We start from the raw sequence: 20,209 nt of genomic DNA, 5'->3' as shown, positions 1-20,209 counted from the left end.
AAGCTAAAATACAACATTAATATACAAAATAATAAATAAATAAAGTCTTTAGATGTCATCTAAATACTAAAAATTCATGGTTTTATCTTCTTCATTGTCTTTTTAGCAAATCATCTAACGTTGTAAAATATTTTGTGTGCTTCTTAGCAAGCCTAGTTGGAGTGTTTTGTCTTTGATTGGTAGAAGGTTGTTTTAATAACTGAGTCTATCTTAGTAAAATCTTTTAAGTACTAAGGGAATTTGTGTATAGATTATCCTTTATAGAAGCCTATAAATTATATATACTCTTAAAAATCAAACTTCCTTTGTGAGGGAGATTTACTGTTCTCTATCAACAAATCTTAAGACTTAGCATACAACACTCTAGTGCATGACTTGCCACGTGGGATGTTGAAACACCACTTGCCTTCGTTTGATTACACGTGTAAAGAGAGAAAAAGGAAACCACAAAACCCCTCCCCTTTGAAAACCTCTTCTTCAGAAAACGGACTCCAAAGTCCGATCAATAACGATTGTCACCGTGATAGATTTATTATCTATATATTAATGTGCAACTTTCTCTTCTCTCTCACTATCAGTAATCAATTTTGTATAAATCTTTATGCCCTTAGTACAAATGTTCAGTTCACACGCCTTCCATATATAGTTGAACGATAATATTGAATATACATGGACAGACTCATATGATTGGCTCTTTTCTCACTTTGTGTTATTATCAAAATCGTCGAACTTGCAATGTTCACGCCATACAATCAGGGCCGGCTCAAAAATTTTTAATTTTTTCTAGGCCCAAAGCGGATAGCAAAATTGGGGCCTTTTTTGTAAACGAAAAAATTTGCTATGAATCTATTATTCATATATCATCTTTGTATACGCATAATTATAGATCATAAACCTCAATGTTAACAATTTTAAAGCCAAAATTACCAAAATATAATATATTTTCTTAGAACTTTAGGCCCTAGAAAAATGGAGGCCTAAAGCTCTTGCTTTATTATACTTCCTCTTGAGCCGGCCCTGCATACAATATCCATGGCATTGCAGGTGGTGGCGCCTCTTTAGTTGTGTCCACTACGCGCCAATGGAGACCATTTATAAATTAATAAAATTTGTTATAACAATTTATTTCCACTAAAAACATTTTTTTCACAGGAACAACTAACTAGATCATGACAAACTGGGCCTGGGAGAACTTGGTATATTAGTGCTTAAAATTCACGGTTTGAGTTGGTCAACTGTAAAGACCCATGGCTGGCCGTTCAATATGTAATATGTCTAGGAATCTAGGATCCTGTTGAGTCTGGGACTGTGATTATTGGTTCCTTTAGTTGTATCTATCAACAAGTAGATAATTCTGGTCCATCTTTTTGGAATAGTTATGGTGTAAAAGCATAATCGTACGTAGAAAATACATAAAGTTCACGACTCAAGTTGGGTTCGGAATGCGATTCTGTCACTGTTGTTATATTCCATTGAAAATAGACATTGGCATCATCCGAATGGATTTTCTATCATAGGCATAACTTTATTCGTCGGCGTTGGTAATAGTTTTATATTTTTTATTCTAAAATATAATTATACATTGTTCGTCCGCGTTGGTAATAATTTTTTTTCATTATAAAAGATAATTATACTTTGTTCTTTATTGAGCAAGTCAAACCAGATACATAGTATTCATATCCCTTTCATCATATTTTTGCTATAATTTTACTAAAAACGGGTTAAGTTATTCTACAAAGGCACATAAAAATAAGAAGTATACAAAAACATAATGCATCGCACAAGATGATACAATGTTAAGCAAAATATAACACAATGCCGAAAAATATAACACAATCTCGAGGAAAAAGACACAATGACGCAAATATAGAAAAGACACAATGATAAATAAAAGACACAATGGCAATAAACAAAAATTCTAAAATCTACAACCTGTAAATTCAAAAGTGAAAACCTAAAATCTCATATCGTAGAGTTCGATGAAACGGTTCCAATGCCGCATGAAGGAGACCAATCGGAGTCTGTTTGATACCCTTTGTACGACTTTTTATTTTTAAAAGCCTTTGAATTTAATCCTAAACCTATTTTTATATAATAGTTCTCATTATAAAAAATGTTAATAAACAGAATCTTACTCTTAGAGTTGGTTATACAAACTTTAAAACATGTTAGTTGAATTTTAAACCAACGGAATGGGATCAAATACAAACACTTAAGTTTGTAAGAACCGTAAGAACCAACAAATAACTGACAAGTGTCTATCAATAAAAAAATTAGTTTAAGGGTAATTTAGACCTTTTGACCATATTTATTTAAAACTAATTAAAAATAATTACAAAAAATGTAATCAGCACAACACTATATAATTAGCATAACATGCTTAATCGTTCTTCATTATCAGCACATCATCCTCAATCGTTCTCCATTATCAACATAAACGACATCAGCACAACAACCTCAATTGTTCTCCATTATCAGCACACTAGATGTGCTGATTATATCTACTTTTGGTGTTTGGTTGTATTATTTTGTAATTAACACATAATCAGCACGTTATCAGCACAATTATAAAACACCTTTTGTTAACTTTTTTAAAAATCACTTTTATAAATACAAAAAAGTATAGCAATATGGTACTCATATTAAAGATAAAAAAATACTTGATTTTATGATATATTTTTTTTAAAAAAATAATGAAGTATATAAAAGTTATTTTAGTTTAAAAACCTTGGTGGAATTTGTATTTAATGGAAAATGGTCAAATGACTAGCAATTTTACAAAATTACCCCTAATTTTTTAGTAGTAACTTTTAATTATAAGGGTTTTTTTTTTATAATCAATATCAACCCTTGATTTAAATTATCAATGGTTCAGATCTGTTCTTACGGTTCTTATAATTAGCAATGTTTGTACAGGATCTCAACCCTTAAACCAACTTCCTCATTTTTTCATATGTTTTTTAATGTTATACTATAAAAATAATTATTTGGCTCTATTTGAGTATAGTATTGTTATAATTTCTTTTTATTTAAAATACTAACATGTTACGCGATTACAAATGACTATTTTTGGCACGTATTGCGCAACCACGCCACTAATGTATGTGTGTGCTTATATGGTAGAGATTTTTAGTAAAACAAAGGGAATTGAGAACTTAAAGAACTAATGTGTACCACCTATTGTTTTTTTTTATTTTAAGAATTAAAGTAGCACGGGCATAATGGTAAAGTTTACATTTTTCTCTCTTCAACAGATTATTTAATTACATTATCTATCATTTTTTCTATTTTAACTAAATAATTTGTACATATATGCAGATTATCATTCTCTGTCATAGTTATATAAATTTATACATTATCATATCCTCCGATTAAATAATTTTTTACATTATAAATATATGTGCATTATCAAACCATGTTTAGAACACGTTTGTTACATTATACATATATGTACATTATCAAGGCCATGGTTAGCACAATTAGGTACATAGATGCACATTATCAAACAATGGCAGAATAATCAGCTTCTTCATATGTACATATAAATACAACCATATTAAAAACAATCAATTTTTTTTTTCAATGTACAAATGTGTACATACATCTGACCATGTTCAAAACAATCAACTTCTTCAAGGAACATATATGTAAATTATAAAACCAAGTTCAAAACAATTTATATATATACTACAAACTCCATTTTTCCTACAAAGTGTACAAAGTCATAAAACACCATAATTTCAGCTGTAAAACACACAAAACCCACAAATAACAGAGTGAAGATTAACATGGACCATTGTGACACCCTAGGCAAATCACACATCGGCCGTGGCCAGGAGAGATCCCTGGTTCATAAGTAATCCAATGTCTCTTAAATCACTAACGCGTTTTGGGCTTAATACTAGTGGATGAGAGGAGAACTCCATAGTTAAGCGTGCTCAGGTAGGAGTAGTACCAGGATGGGTGACCTCCTGGGAAGTCTCCACCGGGCAACTAAAAACAAAGCCGTGAGCTCCTGGATGGGCAACCCGTAGGGGCAAAGTGGACAATATTGGTGGATGAAGGGTCCGGATGTTACAGTTACCATCAGCTGACTAGATTCCCCACAACCATGGGTTGTAGTCTAGTATCGCCACTACATTTAGACTCTCTCATTGTGGGCTTGAGTCTCATGTTCATTGTTCAGTACATTTACACTAGTTACATATTCATTTGGTTACATGTTGTGTACATTTGCTCACTTAATTACCATTTGAGTTGCATGTTATTAGTTACTCATTTCAAAACAAATAAACAAAAACCATTTTTCATTAAAACCGTTTTGATTTCCTCACCAACTTTTGTTGACTAAAATATCATTTTTCCAAATGATACATGTAAATGTTTAAAGATTGGATGATGACATTTAAGGAAGATGCCTTAGAGAAATAAACCGGATTTATGTTATATTACGATCATTGTTTGTACTTGTGACTTATAAAATTAAATCATTAATAATATTTCAACTTTTAATAATGGTGTCATAAGGTATGAGCAATCGGATCATGCCCCGGTCACTTATTACACTGCGGGTCGGGGTATGACATATATGACACGTGATAAATATGTAAGAAAAGTGGGTTACGTAACTTGAATGTGTAGTGAGAGATTATATAGATAGGTGGTTATATATGTGTATATACTGTATATATATATATATATATATATATATATATGTTTGTGTGAGAGAAAGTCCCCCAGACCGCCGCTATATATATCACCCCTTTCAATTAATCCCCTCATAGCACCCTCAGAGTCTGGGACGATGTTCTGAACGCTATGAGACACTATGGGTTACATAACCCCCTTTATCTCGCTCAACTACACAAGCGCTTATAACTTTATTAGTTGGAAATGAGTTCGACACCTGCTTTTTGTTTTTTTTGTGCATACTTTTTATCAATATTTTTGTCCTATTCAAATAAGAAAAGGCTTTTGTAATTGATACACCTAGTTTTTTTATCGTCGTGCGTTGCGCGAGTGCAAGGATGCGTTTCTGCCTTGGTCCAATTCAGTATTAAAATGTGGTGCACAACATTCAAAAGGTGCTTAAAGAGTGGCCACATCACATATGTTGGTGTCAAAAGATGTCTTTGCACATGAGGTCTTACATGAAATACTATATTACCAACACAACGCTGGGGATTCTCGGTGTTACGCTTTCGACTTAGCGCAATGCGATTTGGTAGACGACGAAACAACATTTGAGTATTTAACCAAACTAATTCAAGCAGATCAAGGCCATCAAAAACATAATATATCAATATAAAATCAAAACGATATTTTATCATTTTCTTACAAAATGATATTTGAAGATAAATGGAGATTACTGATTAGTGCAAAAGAAAAAATAGTCTTTTAGTACCAATGTAAACCTTGCTCGATCTTTTTGGCTATTCATCCCATTCCTTGTCACACTCCAAATTTTTAAAGTTCGTATGGGATGTGCATGTCTTTATATAAAGGAAGAATATGATTTCACATGCTGCTGGTTGTTCCCTTTCGTTGAATTCACTGTTGTCATGTATATGGTTTATAAATTCACACATGTTGCATCTCTTCTATTTGATGCTTAAGTATGAACAATCATGATACCTAGTCAACTGAATCCAGTTGAATGATAAACGTTAAGATGCCATTGTCCCATATCTTGCTTCCAAAAAAGTTCTTGACTTCATCTCGAGAAACCTACTACAACACTAATGTTTTTTTTTTTCTTTTTGCAGAAAAGAACCTATTTATTATATCTTAAATAAGTAAAGAAAACACTCATTTATTTTTAAACAGGTCATTAGAAAACAAATGGAAAAAAAACTTCAACCTTTTTGTCAATATTTGTACAGTAGAGTGTCCTTGCAAACAACTCCTCATCCTCTATGACTGGATTTAGATGTCATTAGAGTGATTTCTGATCTTGCTGCCATCATGAAAAAAAAGTCAACCTGGTCAAAGGGGAAGATAACTTTGATATTCCAAGACAAGAATGCCAACACCTTCTCCTATGCTGCATCGAAGACATGTTGAATATTATATATGACTACATTGCATAAGTGATAACATGGCATTCCATATGCACAATGTACTGCAATGCAATGTAGACAGCGGTAGTGACATGCATGCCATGTGTACCGCAACCTAGACACCAATGATGACATGGCATACGACACAGCCTGCCATGTGTCAGTGTACTGCTACCTCATCATGCAGAAACCAGTAACCTGCCCAAGAAGTACAAACTCAAAAAGTCCTTGTCCTTTTTATATGCCCAATCATCCAAATATACTAAACTCGACAGAAAAATAAAACTACTATTTAGAAAAACAATAGTCACTAACTCATACAATGCATTAAGCCAGATTGGTACACAGTGACATATGAGAATTTATTGAGATACACATTACAATAGAAAAACAGAAGACTCACTTCACCAATATCATCTTCTCCATCAACGTCTGTGCTTGGTTAATCATATCCAATCCACCAACAATAAACGCACATATCAATTTCAAACACGACTCAAGTTAAAAATGGATCAGTGTTCAAATAACAATTTTTGCTATCTTTTAAAAAAGGCTAGAATAGTCGCAACTCGAAGTCTCAATCCAGCCCATTACTGGCTTAAAAATCACCCAACCACCCATTTTGTCACCTAAAGTATCATACTTACATTTTGAATATTGGTAACCTTTAACTTCTGGCTTTATAACCTTTCACTACCTGCATTCTCCATTTTGCTTTGAAGAGCTAACATTTAAATAGTATTTAAGCTTTAAGTTAGTGATATACTTAAACATAGATTTGGCATAATAATGTAATATATATGGCACAATAACAACCTTTTCTTTAAAAGGATATGATTGTTACGTATTTTGAACTTTGTTCCGATTGACCTCTGTTACCCATTTGACCCGTTTAAAAGGAGATGATTGTTTTACCAATTTAAATTATTTAATAAAACTAACTTGCTTGCCCCATTTTATAAAGCTGACCCGCTCTATAAAGATGACTCTCTATGAAGATGACTCGTTTGATCCACTTATTAGAACGTTAGAAATAAATGATAAATAAATGAAAACTCTTGGTATCTAGTTTGACCCATCCGCATGAGATGAAATCTCACTCGGACAAAATGAAGATTTAGTTAATAAACCATCTTGTTACAAGAACATGTTCCAGATTAGCAAGTCGCGGAACAACAACTGAACCATCTAATTTAGGATGCTCTTGAGACCCAATACAATCACAACCATCGAAAATGAGTTCTATGGAAAAAATATGGATAAATATAAGCCATTGTTAAATGCCTACATCAATATTCCATTCAAGTACCATGAGTGTTGCACATTTTGATACAAAACATGTTGATATTTAACAACCAAGTCAACCAAATCCTAAATTCGTTGATTTGGTTTTCTCTAGATCTCTAGGTAGTTTGAACGATTTAAATCTAAACCAAAATTCAATTAGTTTTACCTAATCTCAAAAATGCTGAACCCTTGCAACACAATCAGACCAACCAAACTCCATTTTCTTGTATAGATATGGCAACGATTATACACAATCCCTTTACGAAACCTCAATCACCAACAGACCGTCGGCGAAGGTCATTCATGGTGTCTAAGTTGCAAAAAAATTGCATTGCGAGGCTCAGATTGTTCATGAAGATAACAACACCATGGTTGCATGTAACACCCCGAAAATATAAATCTTTTATTACAAAAATGTTGTCGGTAACTAAGCAAAAGTAAACTAACTAGGAATAACACTAATCTAGTTAGATAATGATTTATGAGTGGGTTAAACACTTAAAATAAAATTAAAACGAATATATAGGGACTAAAGTTGTCAAGTGTGAAACTTGACATATTAATACACCAAACACACACATAATTGTGTGTCTGGCTTGTACAAAACGCAGGGGAGCGACCAGGAACCCTCACCAAACCCTAACTCACATAAATCTCACAAATTGAAGATCAAATTCGTCCCCAAATCAAAATCCGAACATAGAATAGTGATCTCCGTTACGAGGGGGTCATAAGGTATGTAAATTTCATAGAAAAGCTTTGTCTAAATTTCTGGATAAGCGTAAGAAATTCAAAAATCATGTTGCATGAATGTTGTTTTGGATGAGATAGGAATGATATTGTGTCTAGGAGTAAAACCCTAGTCAATCACTTGTTGAAATTAGGCCCATTTCTTGTGAATTCATGATCACCACTGAAGGTGATAAGTGGGTTTTGTATGAGCATGTTAAACACTAGAATTTGATAGTTGTTCTAGTGTAATTTGAATTCTAGTAAGTAAATTCAGAAGTTCTTGATGCGAAAATTAATATGAACATGTTTAGTTGATGTTAATATCGGCTAAATAACAAGCCATGAACTTGATTATAAATTTTGAGAAATTGTGCCCTTAAAGTGTTTGTGAAAATGCCTAAAAGAAGGCTTAAAATTAGAAATCTGAGCTAAAACACATGTTTGTAGAATTAAGGCGAACTATGCGTTGTATGTTAAGAAAAAGAGTTCTAAACAGATTGTGTTTGAACTCTATTGGAAAGGAAACCGGAGCGTCAAGTGGACAAGCCGGTGGCGACGTGCGTTTAAAGGGTGTACTTTAAAGGTATGTAACTTGTTTCGTTACATTAAGTAAATTTGATATTGAAATCGTTCATAGTCGTGTTCCAGAGTAAGAAATTGTATTAGTAGAGGTGATAATGGTCATCACCAAATTGAATGAATCAAATAAGCATATAGAAATGTTTGGTAGTCATTACAAATGGTGGAATTCCATAAATAAGCCAAACGGGTTGAATAACTGTTTATGTTGTAGTAAAAATATATTTAAATTGTTTTTCGCGTGGAAGGATCACAAGAGCGCAAAACCATAGGGTTGGTACTGAAACGCCGGTGATCACAAGCCCCGGATGTTGGGGTAAACACGCCTTGTAGTCATAAAATTGTAAATGGTTAAAATTAGAGCAAATCTATACGGGTCGAATAAATACATTGTGCACTTATAAACTTCCAGCCCATACATTCCATTTTTGACTCAATAGTTATGATAAACGCGTCGGTAATTTTATTACGGGCGCATAGGAAAAAGAATCGGCTAAAACGGACGCTCGAGTCGTAAGTTATGAATGTTTGAATTTGAAATGTGCAAATTTTATGAGCTGGGAATTCTGCAGCCCAAAACAAGCAGCAGGCTGTGAAATATAGGGTGTCGCGTCACGCGACACCAAACTAGAAACACCGTCACGCGACGCGACGGTGGTGGTGGGCCGCGATGGCTTTTCCGATATCTGTCGCGGGGCGTGACAGCCCCAACTCGCAGCATTTTGTTTGTTTTTCATTGTTTAAGCCATAGAACTTGTATATACTTGATTTTAAGATGTCAAAACTAACAATTGATGTGGTTTTGACCATAGGTGATGATGGACTTAATCCGGATGGCGATCAAGCATCTTTTCAAAAACCGAACACAATCTTTTGAAGCTTCCGCGATTAGTTAACTTTGTTTAAGACAATGTTTATGGCGTTGACACTTTAATATTTGTTTTGGGGTTGTTAAACTAGTAGTAGTTATCTAGAAGGCTAACTTTATAAAAACTTCCGTTTGGTATGAAATATAAATTGAAGTTTTTGGTTTAAAAATGCTTAGTTTATATTAAATTATTATAAAAACAAGAGAGGTTGCATGAACAACTGTCATCTTACAACCTTGCCACGCCATAGCGCCATCTTCATTCAATTTTTACTCAGATCTACAAAATCATCATAGCCTCATCAGAAAGGAGAAGAAATATACACTTTGCATTGGTATTAGGGTTTAAACCCGTTACGATTCCATCCAAAAATCACAAATTGGCAACCCATCTGAGACTAACCACATAAACGACGGCAAAACCCAAATCGGAAAACCGAATAGGGCAAGTCGGTGGCCGGGAATCAGAAATCCAACTTACGAAAATACTCCGAAACAAATATGGAAGCAACAAACCCTAAATCAATACTACTATGGAAACAAAAGTTACCGCTTCCTCGACGGCGGTTGGCGCTGGTTCCTCCATACCGTCGCTCCGTTCTCGACCTCGTCTCTCTCACTCCTCTCTCTATCTCTCTGCTATGTCTTGATACCGCAAAAGAAACGGGGATTGAAAGCTGTGGAGGGCTAAGGAGCCTCCCACATGTCTGATGTTAAATGCCTTAAATACCCTTTAACACTGTTCATTTCCTTTGGGTTATTAATAGATATAAATAACTAATGATTTATAATTGTTTTTCTTTTCTTTTTAGCTTTTAACTTTTTTTTATTATATTATCATGAACAATTTTATTTGCTATTTTATTATAACTAGAATTACCACCCGCCGCAATGTGGCGGAGATTCTTTAGTTATATATCATATTAGATGAAATGCAAATGTTTCTTACATGACCACGAGCATGTGTGTAAAATATAGAAAAGAATAACTAAGTCGATTTCTAACCCGCGCGTTGCTAGTTTGCTACAGACCTATCAAACGGGAAAAATAGACGCGCTGCGATAGGCCTGTCAAACGGGAAAGGTAGATAAAAAACATTGAACCCCACACGCACATTACGACGTGTTAACTCGGAAAATTTAGAACGAAACGTTAAACGGAAAATTTATGAAAGATGAAAAGTCTAAGGGATCAAATTGAAAGTAAAAAAGTGTTGGGGTTAAATTGTAAAAGATGAAAAATTTTGTATTAAAAGCAAAAAAAAAAAAAAATCAAAGGGGTTAATTACAAAAGATGAAAACTTTAGAATTAAAAGTGAAATATCAAATTAATCAAAGGGTAAAATTACTTAAGATTGAAACTTTAAACCTAATTTGCCAAATATGTAAACTTTAGAGTTAAGAATGAAAATTTCAAAATTAATTTTGAAAAAACTCCCAAAGCATCATGTACAACACATATATGCATAAGTAACTTGCTAATTTATATTATTTAAAAAATTACTTTTAACCATGTTATGTTTTTCATTTATAACTTTTATTGGAAACGAAGTTGTATTTGCACTAGAGTATTATTTAGTATCCGTAAGCTATCACGAGTGGTAGTACAGTAACAGTTACGTGACGAACCGAATTGGTACAAGTTGAACAACGGTACTAGTACGGCTATTTATTTTTTATAGGTTTCTATCGATGGAAAAGACGTGTCAGTATTACGTGTTGTTTTCGGTTTCTATTATGAGTGCCGATTAGCACCTTATGGAACCTAGCTAATATCGACCAAAAGCTTGTTAAGCGTTGCAATTTACTATAAAACGCAAGTGATGAACAATGAAACCTCAATTTTTTTAGCATGTATTTGCAATTTTGCATGTTTTAATGTGAAAGTGTATTCGGGCTTTTTATTAATTTCATTTTCACTTTTTATACGAATATGATATACATCTTTAATCTATTAAATTTTTATTTATTCATTAATAACTTTCGTTAATCAATTTGTAAAATGAATTAAGACTTATAATATAGTCTTTAATCTATTTAATGTTTACTAATTAATTTGTTTTTACTCATATAACTTTCGTTCATTTAAGTTTTGTAAAAAAACTTAACACACAACTGTGTTTAATTTTTTTTTTCTGGATCGTTCGGTATAATTAAGTTTTATTAAAAACAAAGTTGTATTTGAAATATCAATTCTTTTTAGTATTGTATGCTATATCGAGTGTCATCATCGGTATTACAGGAAATGGCGACGATATTCCTTACTATGGTTTTCGATCGATGCAAACCACAACTTTATTTTCTTGGGTTACACAAGACAACTTTTATGTAATGAAACTGTTGTACTTTTATTATCGTAAACAATACCGAGTACCGGTATCGTAACGAGGCGGGTTGTGTTCTGAATAATGTAATTTATTCTTCGTAAATCTATCGATTACGGGTACCTTACTAGAAATCTACACAAACCACACGCTGATACCAACCGAACAACGTTGGTACCGGTAACGGTATTGGTTTCTATTGTCTTTGATGTTTTGATATACCATATTTTGTTTCTTATCAAATACATGGTTTTATAAAATTCTAAATATATTACTGCGATGTACTAATTTTTTCCTCGTTTCGATATAAGTTTTAATTCCACATGCTACCCACTCGTTATATAATAATACGAAATTGTGATTTTCTTTCTTGAAATCAAGCAAATAAGTCAATCACTAGATATGATAAGTCACTAGTCACTACTAATCACTAGATATGATAAGTCACTAGTTGCTACTAATATAGCCGATCTTATTTGTTTTTATGAATTCTACAATTGTCATTGTCATTATGTATTTACTTTTATAAACATTGTTATTACTTATTAAAGGACCTGAGGCGTCCGATCCTGAGCTAGCAGGTAACCTATTCGCAACTCACACATCGCCGCTGGTGGTGCGGGTATAGCCTGACATGTAGGGGAGGGTTTAGGTGTTTGCCGCTTGATACTATTGTATACATTAAATGCATTTGACCGTTGAACGATCATTTGTATTAAATATTATTATTATTATTATTATTATTATTAGTAGTAGTAGTAGTATTATTTATTTAAAACCCACTATAGATACATACACATCTCACACCAATTTTATAAAAATAACTCAACCATACACTCTCACATACTCTAAAAAATGGCAAAAGAGTGGAACGAAGATGAAGAATTACTTTTGGTCAACTCTTGGTTACACGTTATAAAAACAGACGAGGATACGTTGAATTTTGAATAGACTTATTTCAACAATTCAGCCAATGTGTAGGAGAAACGTATGGCTCTTCGCACCAAGCTTGGGTTAAGTTTTGTTTTATGTTTAGGGAGGTTGCAAATTTCATCAAATCCACATATTACGATGGCCAACGGTCACGACTTAACAAAGGCACTAAGGATTGCCTAGGACCGTTGTGAATACCAAATTAGATACAACGGAGAATTTACTTGCATCGAGCCTTGGCGATTACTAAGAAACCATCCTCGTATGCAACAACTTGTGCATTCGGATGCCAACTCCGACGGTTCTTCTGGCGTTCAAGATTAGTATGTTTATTTATCTAGTTTTTGTCTGTCTGATTATCTAGTTTGTTTACGTACGTTTAATTGTCATGTTTGTGTCCGTTTAACTATGTAGTTTGTTTACGTTTATTTATCTAGTTTTTGTAAGTTTAATTATGTATTTTTGTGGATTTTAATTTTAATCAATATATTGTTTTGTATATTTCAAATTCATATGATATATTTGCTTATGTAAAAAAAAAGAAAAAAAGAAAGATGGTAGGAATATATAAGTGGCGCTATAAAGAAGGTAGGAGATATACAAATGATGTGACACAAGGAGATAGAAGGAAGTTAGGGTAACTCTGGTCTGGCCACCCCTTTATGTATTGGCCTAACATGAATATAGTGACATTACATGATAGAATAAAACGAAAATGTTAAGTGATGTGACATATTATAACTTTTAAGCTCTAATAATCTCAAGGTTTTGTATGAAAATCAATCACCTCCTTTTAATAACATACAAAAAGAACAAACAACATTATGCAACAAAAAGTGATGGCTATGCATCAAAACTCAAAAGCATCCTCTAATATCATGAAACTCATCCTTGAAATGACTAACTAGTAACTAGTTAACCAACACAAAGAACAAACCAAAAGGTTCATTGAATTATTGTCGTAATCTTTTTCATATCGTTCGAATCCAGACCACACACATATTAAATCTAAGCTTGTGTTGGGTCATGATCATCAACATTCTTGTTCTCATTCTCCCTCATCTTCTTCTTTTCTTCCTGTGATTTCTTTACATCCAAGAAGAAATCAACCATCACAGATTCATATAATGGTAACTTCTCATAACCCGGAAAGTAATTTATATCAACCACAAGATACCCATCACTCTTATCATCCTTAATCATATCAAAGTTAAAAAGATGCAACCCAAGAGCCTCTCTCAATCCATTAGCCACCTCAACAACAAACTCCGGTTCCGGCATTTTCGGCTTCTCGGACTTTTTATCACCATCCCATGCATCATCACCAGCAATCACAGCACTTGAAATCTGAGAAAAACTCATAACTCCACCGGGATATTCCAATTCCATCTTCTCCATCATCTCGCTTGAAACATCCGGTAACGAGCTCCTTTTCACACACTTTACATACTCCCCGGCTACGTAAACCTTAAAGATTACACCACCATGGTTAACAAACTGTTGAAGCACCATGGGTGGGTCTAGTTTGAGCCCTTTGGTTAACCCTGCATGGTTAAGTACTAATGACATGTTGTGTGCGTTGGTGGACCCATCAGCCAACAAAGGCTTTGCTATAAGTGGAAATGTTAATCTAGTTAATGTTTGGTTAGTTGTATAAATAGTTTGGTCCGCGGTTTGAATGTTTTTGAAAGAGTCTAAATCTTGAATGAGAAGTTGGCTTGGGATGTTGATGTTGGGGATGTTGAGTTGGGCGATTGGTTCGAGCATTGAGATGCGGTTGTGGAGGCGTTGGATGGCCGAGGGGCGGTCGATGATGGTGGCGTTAGGGTTGGTGTTGAAGAAGTGTTCGAGGTTGTGGTTCCATTCATGACCGTATAGTTTGTGAATTATGCAATCAAATGGACCTTGTTCGGTTAGTGGTTTGGTGGTGTCTATTGGGATGAATTCAATGTATCTTTGTTTTGCGTATGTGATGAATGGTTCCACCATGAATGCATCGGTTTTTCTTGTGGGTAACGCGTAACCCACTCGAAAAATACAAGGTTTTTCTGCTTTGGATTCTGGCATTTTGTTGTGTGTTTGTGTGTTGGAGAGGTGGGTTTTGTTTGATGAGATGAATTGGTTTTTATACATATTAAAATATAAAATCTGGAAAAGAAAAAAAAAAGGAGATTCTACCAAATTTAATAAATTAAAGTAAACGAATCTCTATGCCCACTGATTTTATATATTGTTTTTTCCTTTGGGGATTGATGAGGACGGTTTCACACTTCCACTCATTTAATTCGGGCCTCCTGTATATTATGTTCATTGTTTCAGGGTCAAGTTATTCTACAAAGGCTTCTAATTGTAAGAAGTGTAAGAAGGATTTATACAGTGACAAGTGTCTAATGACCTAAAATTAAACTCACTACATCACCACCAAAAACCTAAACACCCACCCCCACCCCACCCCACCACCACCCAAAAACCTAACCCCCCCTCCCCACCCAAAAATCTAAACCCACCCCCACCCCAAACCCCCCCCCCCCCCGGCAAAAAAAACAAAAAAAAAACTATACCACACCAAAAAACCCCCAAAAAACCTAAACCCCCCCACCCCCACCCCCAAAAACCTAAAAAAAACCTAACCCCCCCCACCCCTCAAAAACCTAAAAAAAACCTAACCCCCCCCACCCACCCCACCCCCCAAAAACCTAAGAAAACCTAACCCCCCCCCCCCCCTCACCCCTCAAAAACCTAAAAAAAAAACAAAAAAAAACTAAACACCCACCCCCACCCAAAAACCTAAACCCCACCCCTCGGCAAAAAAAAAAAATTTTTTTTTTTTATTTTTTTTTTTATTTTTTTTAGGGTGGGTGATGTGGGGGGGGGTGTTTAGGTTTTTGGTGGTGGTGGATGTTTAAGGTTTTTTTTTTTTTTTTTTTTTGTAGTGGGGTTTTTTGTGTAGTGGGTTTTTCAAGTTATTGGACACTTGTCACTCTATAAATCCTTCTTACACTTCTTACAATTAGGATCCTTTGTATTTGATCCTAATCCCATTGTTTCTATCAACTTGTTTTTTCCTTTTTTTATTAATATTGTATTAAGTGGTTCAATATTGTCAGCGAAAACTGGTTTCTTTGATTTAAAAAGTGAAACGCATATGGGAATTGATGAGAAAGTATTTTGAATCAAGTGAAAAGAGAATTTGAGAAGCATATCGAAAAGTCATAAATCATCACGTTACGTTGTAATTTTTTTAATATTTTATTAAGTGGTTCAATGTTGTCAGCGAAAACTGGTGAAACGCATATGGGAGTCGATGAGAAAGTATTTTGGATCAAGTGAAAGAGAATTTGAGAAGCATATCGAAAAGTCATAAATCATCACGTTACGATGTAAACAAGTTGGCAGAATCTAAATCTGACTAAGGTCGAGTTCAAGTTTACTTCTTTTCAAAATCTTATCGCTATTGTTCGAGCTTGATTCTTAAGCAATGGTACAAGTTTAACTCAGACTATATTTATATGTATACTTGTCTTTAATATAATTATATTATACTATATCATACAAGTACTTACAGTTATATTTATACTTTATTCTCATTGACTTTTGTTACTCAAAACTCGTTATACCCATATCAGTTTGAGTATAACATATTTCCATACTATAAATTAACAACATATCTTCTCTTCGTGTTATTGTACCCTATGTTTAGACGATATTTCAAAAAAAAAAAAAATGATTTTTCATTTCTAACCCACAACATCTTATTTTTACAATTTAACCCATTTGTTTCTTTTTTACTTTTAACACAAACATTTTTATGTTTTAACCCCAACACTTTTTTTACTTTCAACTTTAGCCCTCATATCTTTCGCAAGTTTTTCGTTTTGCGTTCGTTCAAAATTTTGCGAGTTAACACGTCGTAACGTGCGTGTGGTGTTCAAAGTTTTTTTGGCTATTTTTCCCGTTTGACAAGTTCGTCGCAACGCGCGGGTTCTAGATCGACTTAGTTATTTTCCTATGTTTTACGTTTTAGCCTAAATTTTTTGCATTAACACGCCGCAATGGGTGTGTGTGTTTCAACGATTTTACATCTGTTTTTCATTCTTTTTATTTTTTCCTTTTCTATTCATTTTGTTTTTACGAGTTTTTCGGTGTTAGTCGCTACCAGTGGTGTTACATTGGTGGTACTTTACATGGTTTCACGTCCCCGTCGCAACGCGGGAGCCTTAATACTAGTTAAAAAAATTTAGCATCGCTACACCTGGCTTTTTGCAATTGCAAGAAATATTACTATATATAAATGAATTGAAATAAATAATGATTTTAATATTATAATAATATATAATTTTTTAATATTTTATTATTTTAATATTATAATAACAGTTATTTTCTTTACTTTTAAAATTTACTCCTTTTTTTAATATCAGGGGTTGGTATAAGCTTGGTGTCAACCGGTATCGAACCAGTACTGGTATCGAAAATATCAGGACGGTCCTGTTTGGTATCAGTACATGAAGGTAAAAACCGGCACTAATACAGAAAACGCCAAAAGTTGGTGCCGAATTGATATTGGAAATCTTTTGGTTCGGGAAATTAAGTGCTCCTACCTGGTACCATTTGTTCATCCCTGATCACGGTTACCGTACGAACAACGGTATCGTACAACTTTTTTTTTTATTTTCTTCAACTTTTAATTTTTCCTTTTTTTAGTTTCAGGGGTAGGGATGAGCTCGGTGTCAACCGATACAGGAAACCGGTTACAGTACCGGTATATGAAGGTAAAAAACGGTTTTGAACCGGTACCACGAACGCCAAAAGTCGGTACCGAATTGGTACTTAAGATCTTTCGGTTCGGCAAATTTGTTACCGGTACCGAGAACAATTTGCTCTTCTCTGACCACGTGTTTCATACGAACAACATCGTTACCATACAACTTTTTTTTGTTGATTTTCTTTCGGTTATCTTCTAGTGTTTTTTTCTACATTTTCTTTTTATTCTTGTTAGCAGTTCCGTTCGCAATGCGCTCGTAGTGATTTTAAAATACATGTGAACACAGACTAAAAAACAAAAGAAATTCGCAGCAACGCGGCGAACTTCTTTAAACCTAGTTACAATGAAAGCATAAAGTGTCGGTCATTAAAAACTTTAACATCGCTACATGTGGCTTATTGCAAGAAATAATATAATGAAAGCATCTATAAAGTATCGGGAGATCGACTTTGGATAAACATCGCCTAATCGGGCTTTTTCTAAAGTAAATCTTTTTTGGGCGTGTTGTTTTTTGAATATTGGGGGACTAGATATATATTACAAGAAAATGCTTTAATGTTAGTCTCTGTAGATCAATTTATAGGACTATATGTCGTTTCTATATCGTTTTTCTATCTTTTAAGCAAGGCTATCATTCCTATAGGGTTAAAATTGTTTTTCTATTATTTTTTTATAAACGAAAAACCTTTTTTTTTAACGTCCAACGAAAGAATATTTTTAAAACATAAGCAGATTAGCAGGGTTGGCAAAGGTTTTTTTTGAACATCCAACAAAAAACCTTTTTTAGTTTCAATTTGTAGAGACGAAAATATCTTCTTATTCTTTTTCAGGAGTGATGAAAATATAAGAAAATAAAATATATATATATATATATATATATATTTATCCTATAGGAACGACATGTCATCTCTACAAAGTTTAACAAAGTTTAACTGGTAAAAGATGTTTAATTTAAGTGGCAAAATTTTCCACAACTCTGCCAAAAATTTCCCCACACTTTGCCAACCCATGAAGACGATGTGAGATCCTTTAGGCGAGATGTCATATCATAAACAGTTTTTAAGCCACCTCAAATACATAATTCAGGTTACCAACTTGGTTTAACCGAGTGGTTTATATCCATGTGTTGCCGCAACTCAGTTTTGAAAAGTTTATATCAAAACGTAGATAAAAATAAGTACGTCGCGACGATATAATCGGTATGAAATAAAACATTATATATGAAAAAAAAATAAAATTTGTTACATCGATTGAAAACAAAAGAAACGAAAACCTACATTGGTTCCGGTAACACCAATAGTGGTACCGAATTTGTTTGGTCGGTATTGGTCTAATTCGTTTCGTTACTAGTACAGTATCAGCAATCTGTATGCCTTGCGACACAAAAAATATATTATTCTGAACACATCTTGTACATAACAAAAAAAAGGTTCAATCAATACTAAAGTAAGTTTGTTTGTAAAAAGTGTTTGATATAACACAAAAAATAAAGTCATGTAACCAAAAAAATAAAATTTTATTTTACATCGACCGAAAACCATAATAAAGAAAATCAATACCGTTTCCGATTACTGACGATGTATTGTAAGAGTTGGTTTCGTTCATCTTGACACCGATGCGACACTGACACTCGATATAGCATCCGATACCAAATAAATAATCTATCTCGTATACAATCCGGTTTTCATCAAAATTTAAACTGAAACTTCGAGAAAAGAAAACTAAACACAACCACGTATACATATTTTCTTTAAATGTAATGAATGCGAGCTATAAAAAAACTTAAGAGTCCGCGCGATGCAACGCGAAACATAGACACTGGTCAAATAATGTAGCATGTTAATTTAGTTTTTATTTAAAAAACAGTAGTAATACCATACTCAAATTAAAAAGGATAAAATGTTTGTTTTCATGATTTATTTATATAGAAATAGCAATGTATGAAAATGTTATGGTCATTTAAAAATCGTGTAGGAAGTTTGTTAAAAGTCAAGAACATGTTTTAAAGGATTGTACCATATGCTTTAAAAAATATAATAAAATTTTAAAACTATATAAAATTATTTTTATGTTCTCGTTATATGTATTATAATATAGTATAGATTTATATAGGAGAAAATAAAATTTTTAAAAAATATAATAACCTTAGTGTCATTTTTTAGTATTAAGTAAATATTTTGACATTTTTGAGATACGTAATGAGTACAATTTATTTCTCTTAATATTAATATATATTATTTTTATTAATTAATTTATTTATATATTATTCACACCAAATTTCACATTTTTACGTTCTTTATCAATGGGTGAGTCGAGATATTTGTTGCCGAGAGTCATTTTAGGTTTACAAAAAGGCCACATACATCTTGTACATCGCAAACAAGGCGCAATGCCACGGGCCCTTTGAGTTTAGTTTCCCTTAGCACGTGTCGTGTTAGGGATCCATGATGTCCAATCGGATGGGGCAAGCAAGAACTCACGTCGGTAGGACCTCACAAGGGTCAAAACAAAAGCTTCGAACCCTCTAAGATCGGTTGTTTTTACTTGTTCACAGGTAGTTCTATCATGTTGGGTTCGACAATGATCTTTCCGTAGGTTCACCTATGGAAACCTTGTTACGATTCTTCTTCCTCTAAATGATAATGTTTAGTGGAATTCTAATGACG

General features: G+C 33.5%; 1 protein-coding gene and 1 long non-coding RNA gene across 2 annotated transcripts; one reads left to right on the top strand and one right to left on the bottom strand.

The window, feature by feature from the left end:
• Positions 1–7,928: 7,928 nt before the first annotated feature.
• LOC118487988 lies at positions 7,929–9,695 on the top strand. The gene is made up of 3 exons (XR_004883107.1): positions 7,929–8,081; positions 8,600–8,661; positions 9,470–9,695. It is a non-coding gene; the product is annotated as an uncharacterized LOC118487988 (long non-coding RNA).
• Positions 9,696–13,789: 4,094 nt separating this feature from the next.
• On the bottom strand, positions 13,790–14,848 carry LOC110920107 (inositol-tetrakisphosphate 1-kinase 1). Its single transcript, XM_022164343.1, has one exon. The coding sequence runs from the start codon at positions 14,846–14,848 to the stop codon at positions 13,790–13,792; it is 1,059 nt and encodes a 352-aa protein (XP_022020035.1).
• Positions 14,849–20,209: the final 5,361 nt, after the last annotated feature.

The sequence above is a fragment of the Helianthus annuus genome, chromosome 16 (assembly GCF_002127325.2).
Source record: "Helianthus annuus cultivar XRQ/B chromosome 16, HanXRQr2.0-SUNRISE, whole genome shotgun sequence".
Lineage (NCBI taxonomy): Eukaryota > Viridiplantae > Streptophyta > Magnoliopsida > Asterales > Asteraceae > Helianthus > Helianthus annuus.
The sequence above is the reverse complement of the archived record's forward strand: the minus strand, read 5'-3'. Positions and strand labels throughout refer to the sequence as shown.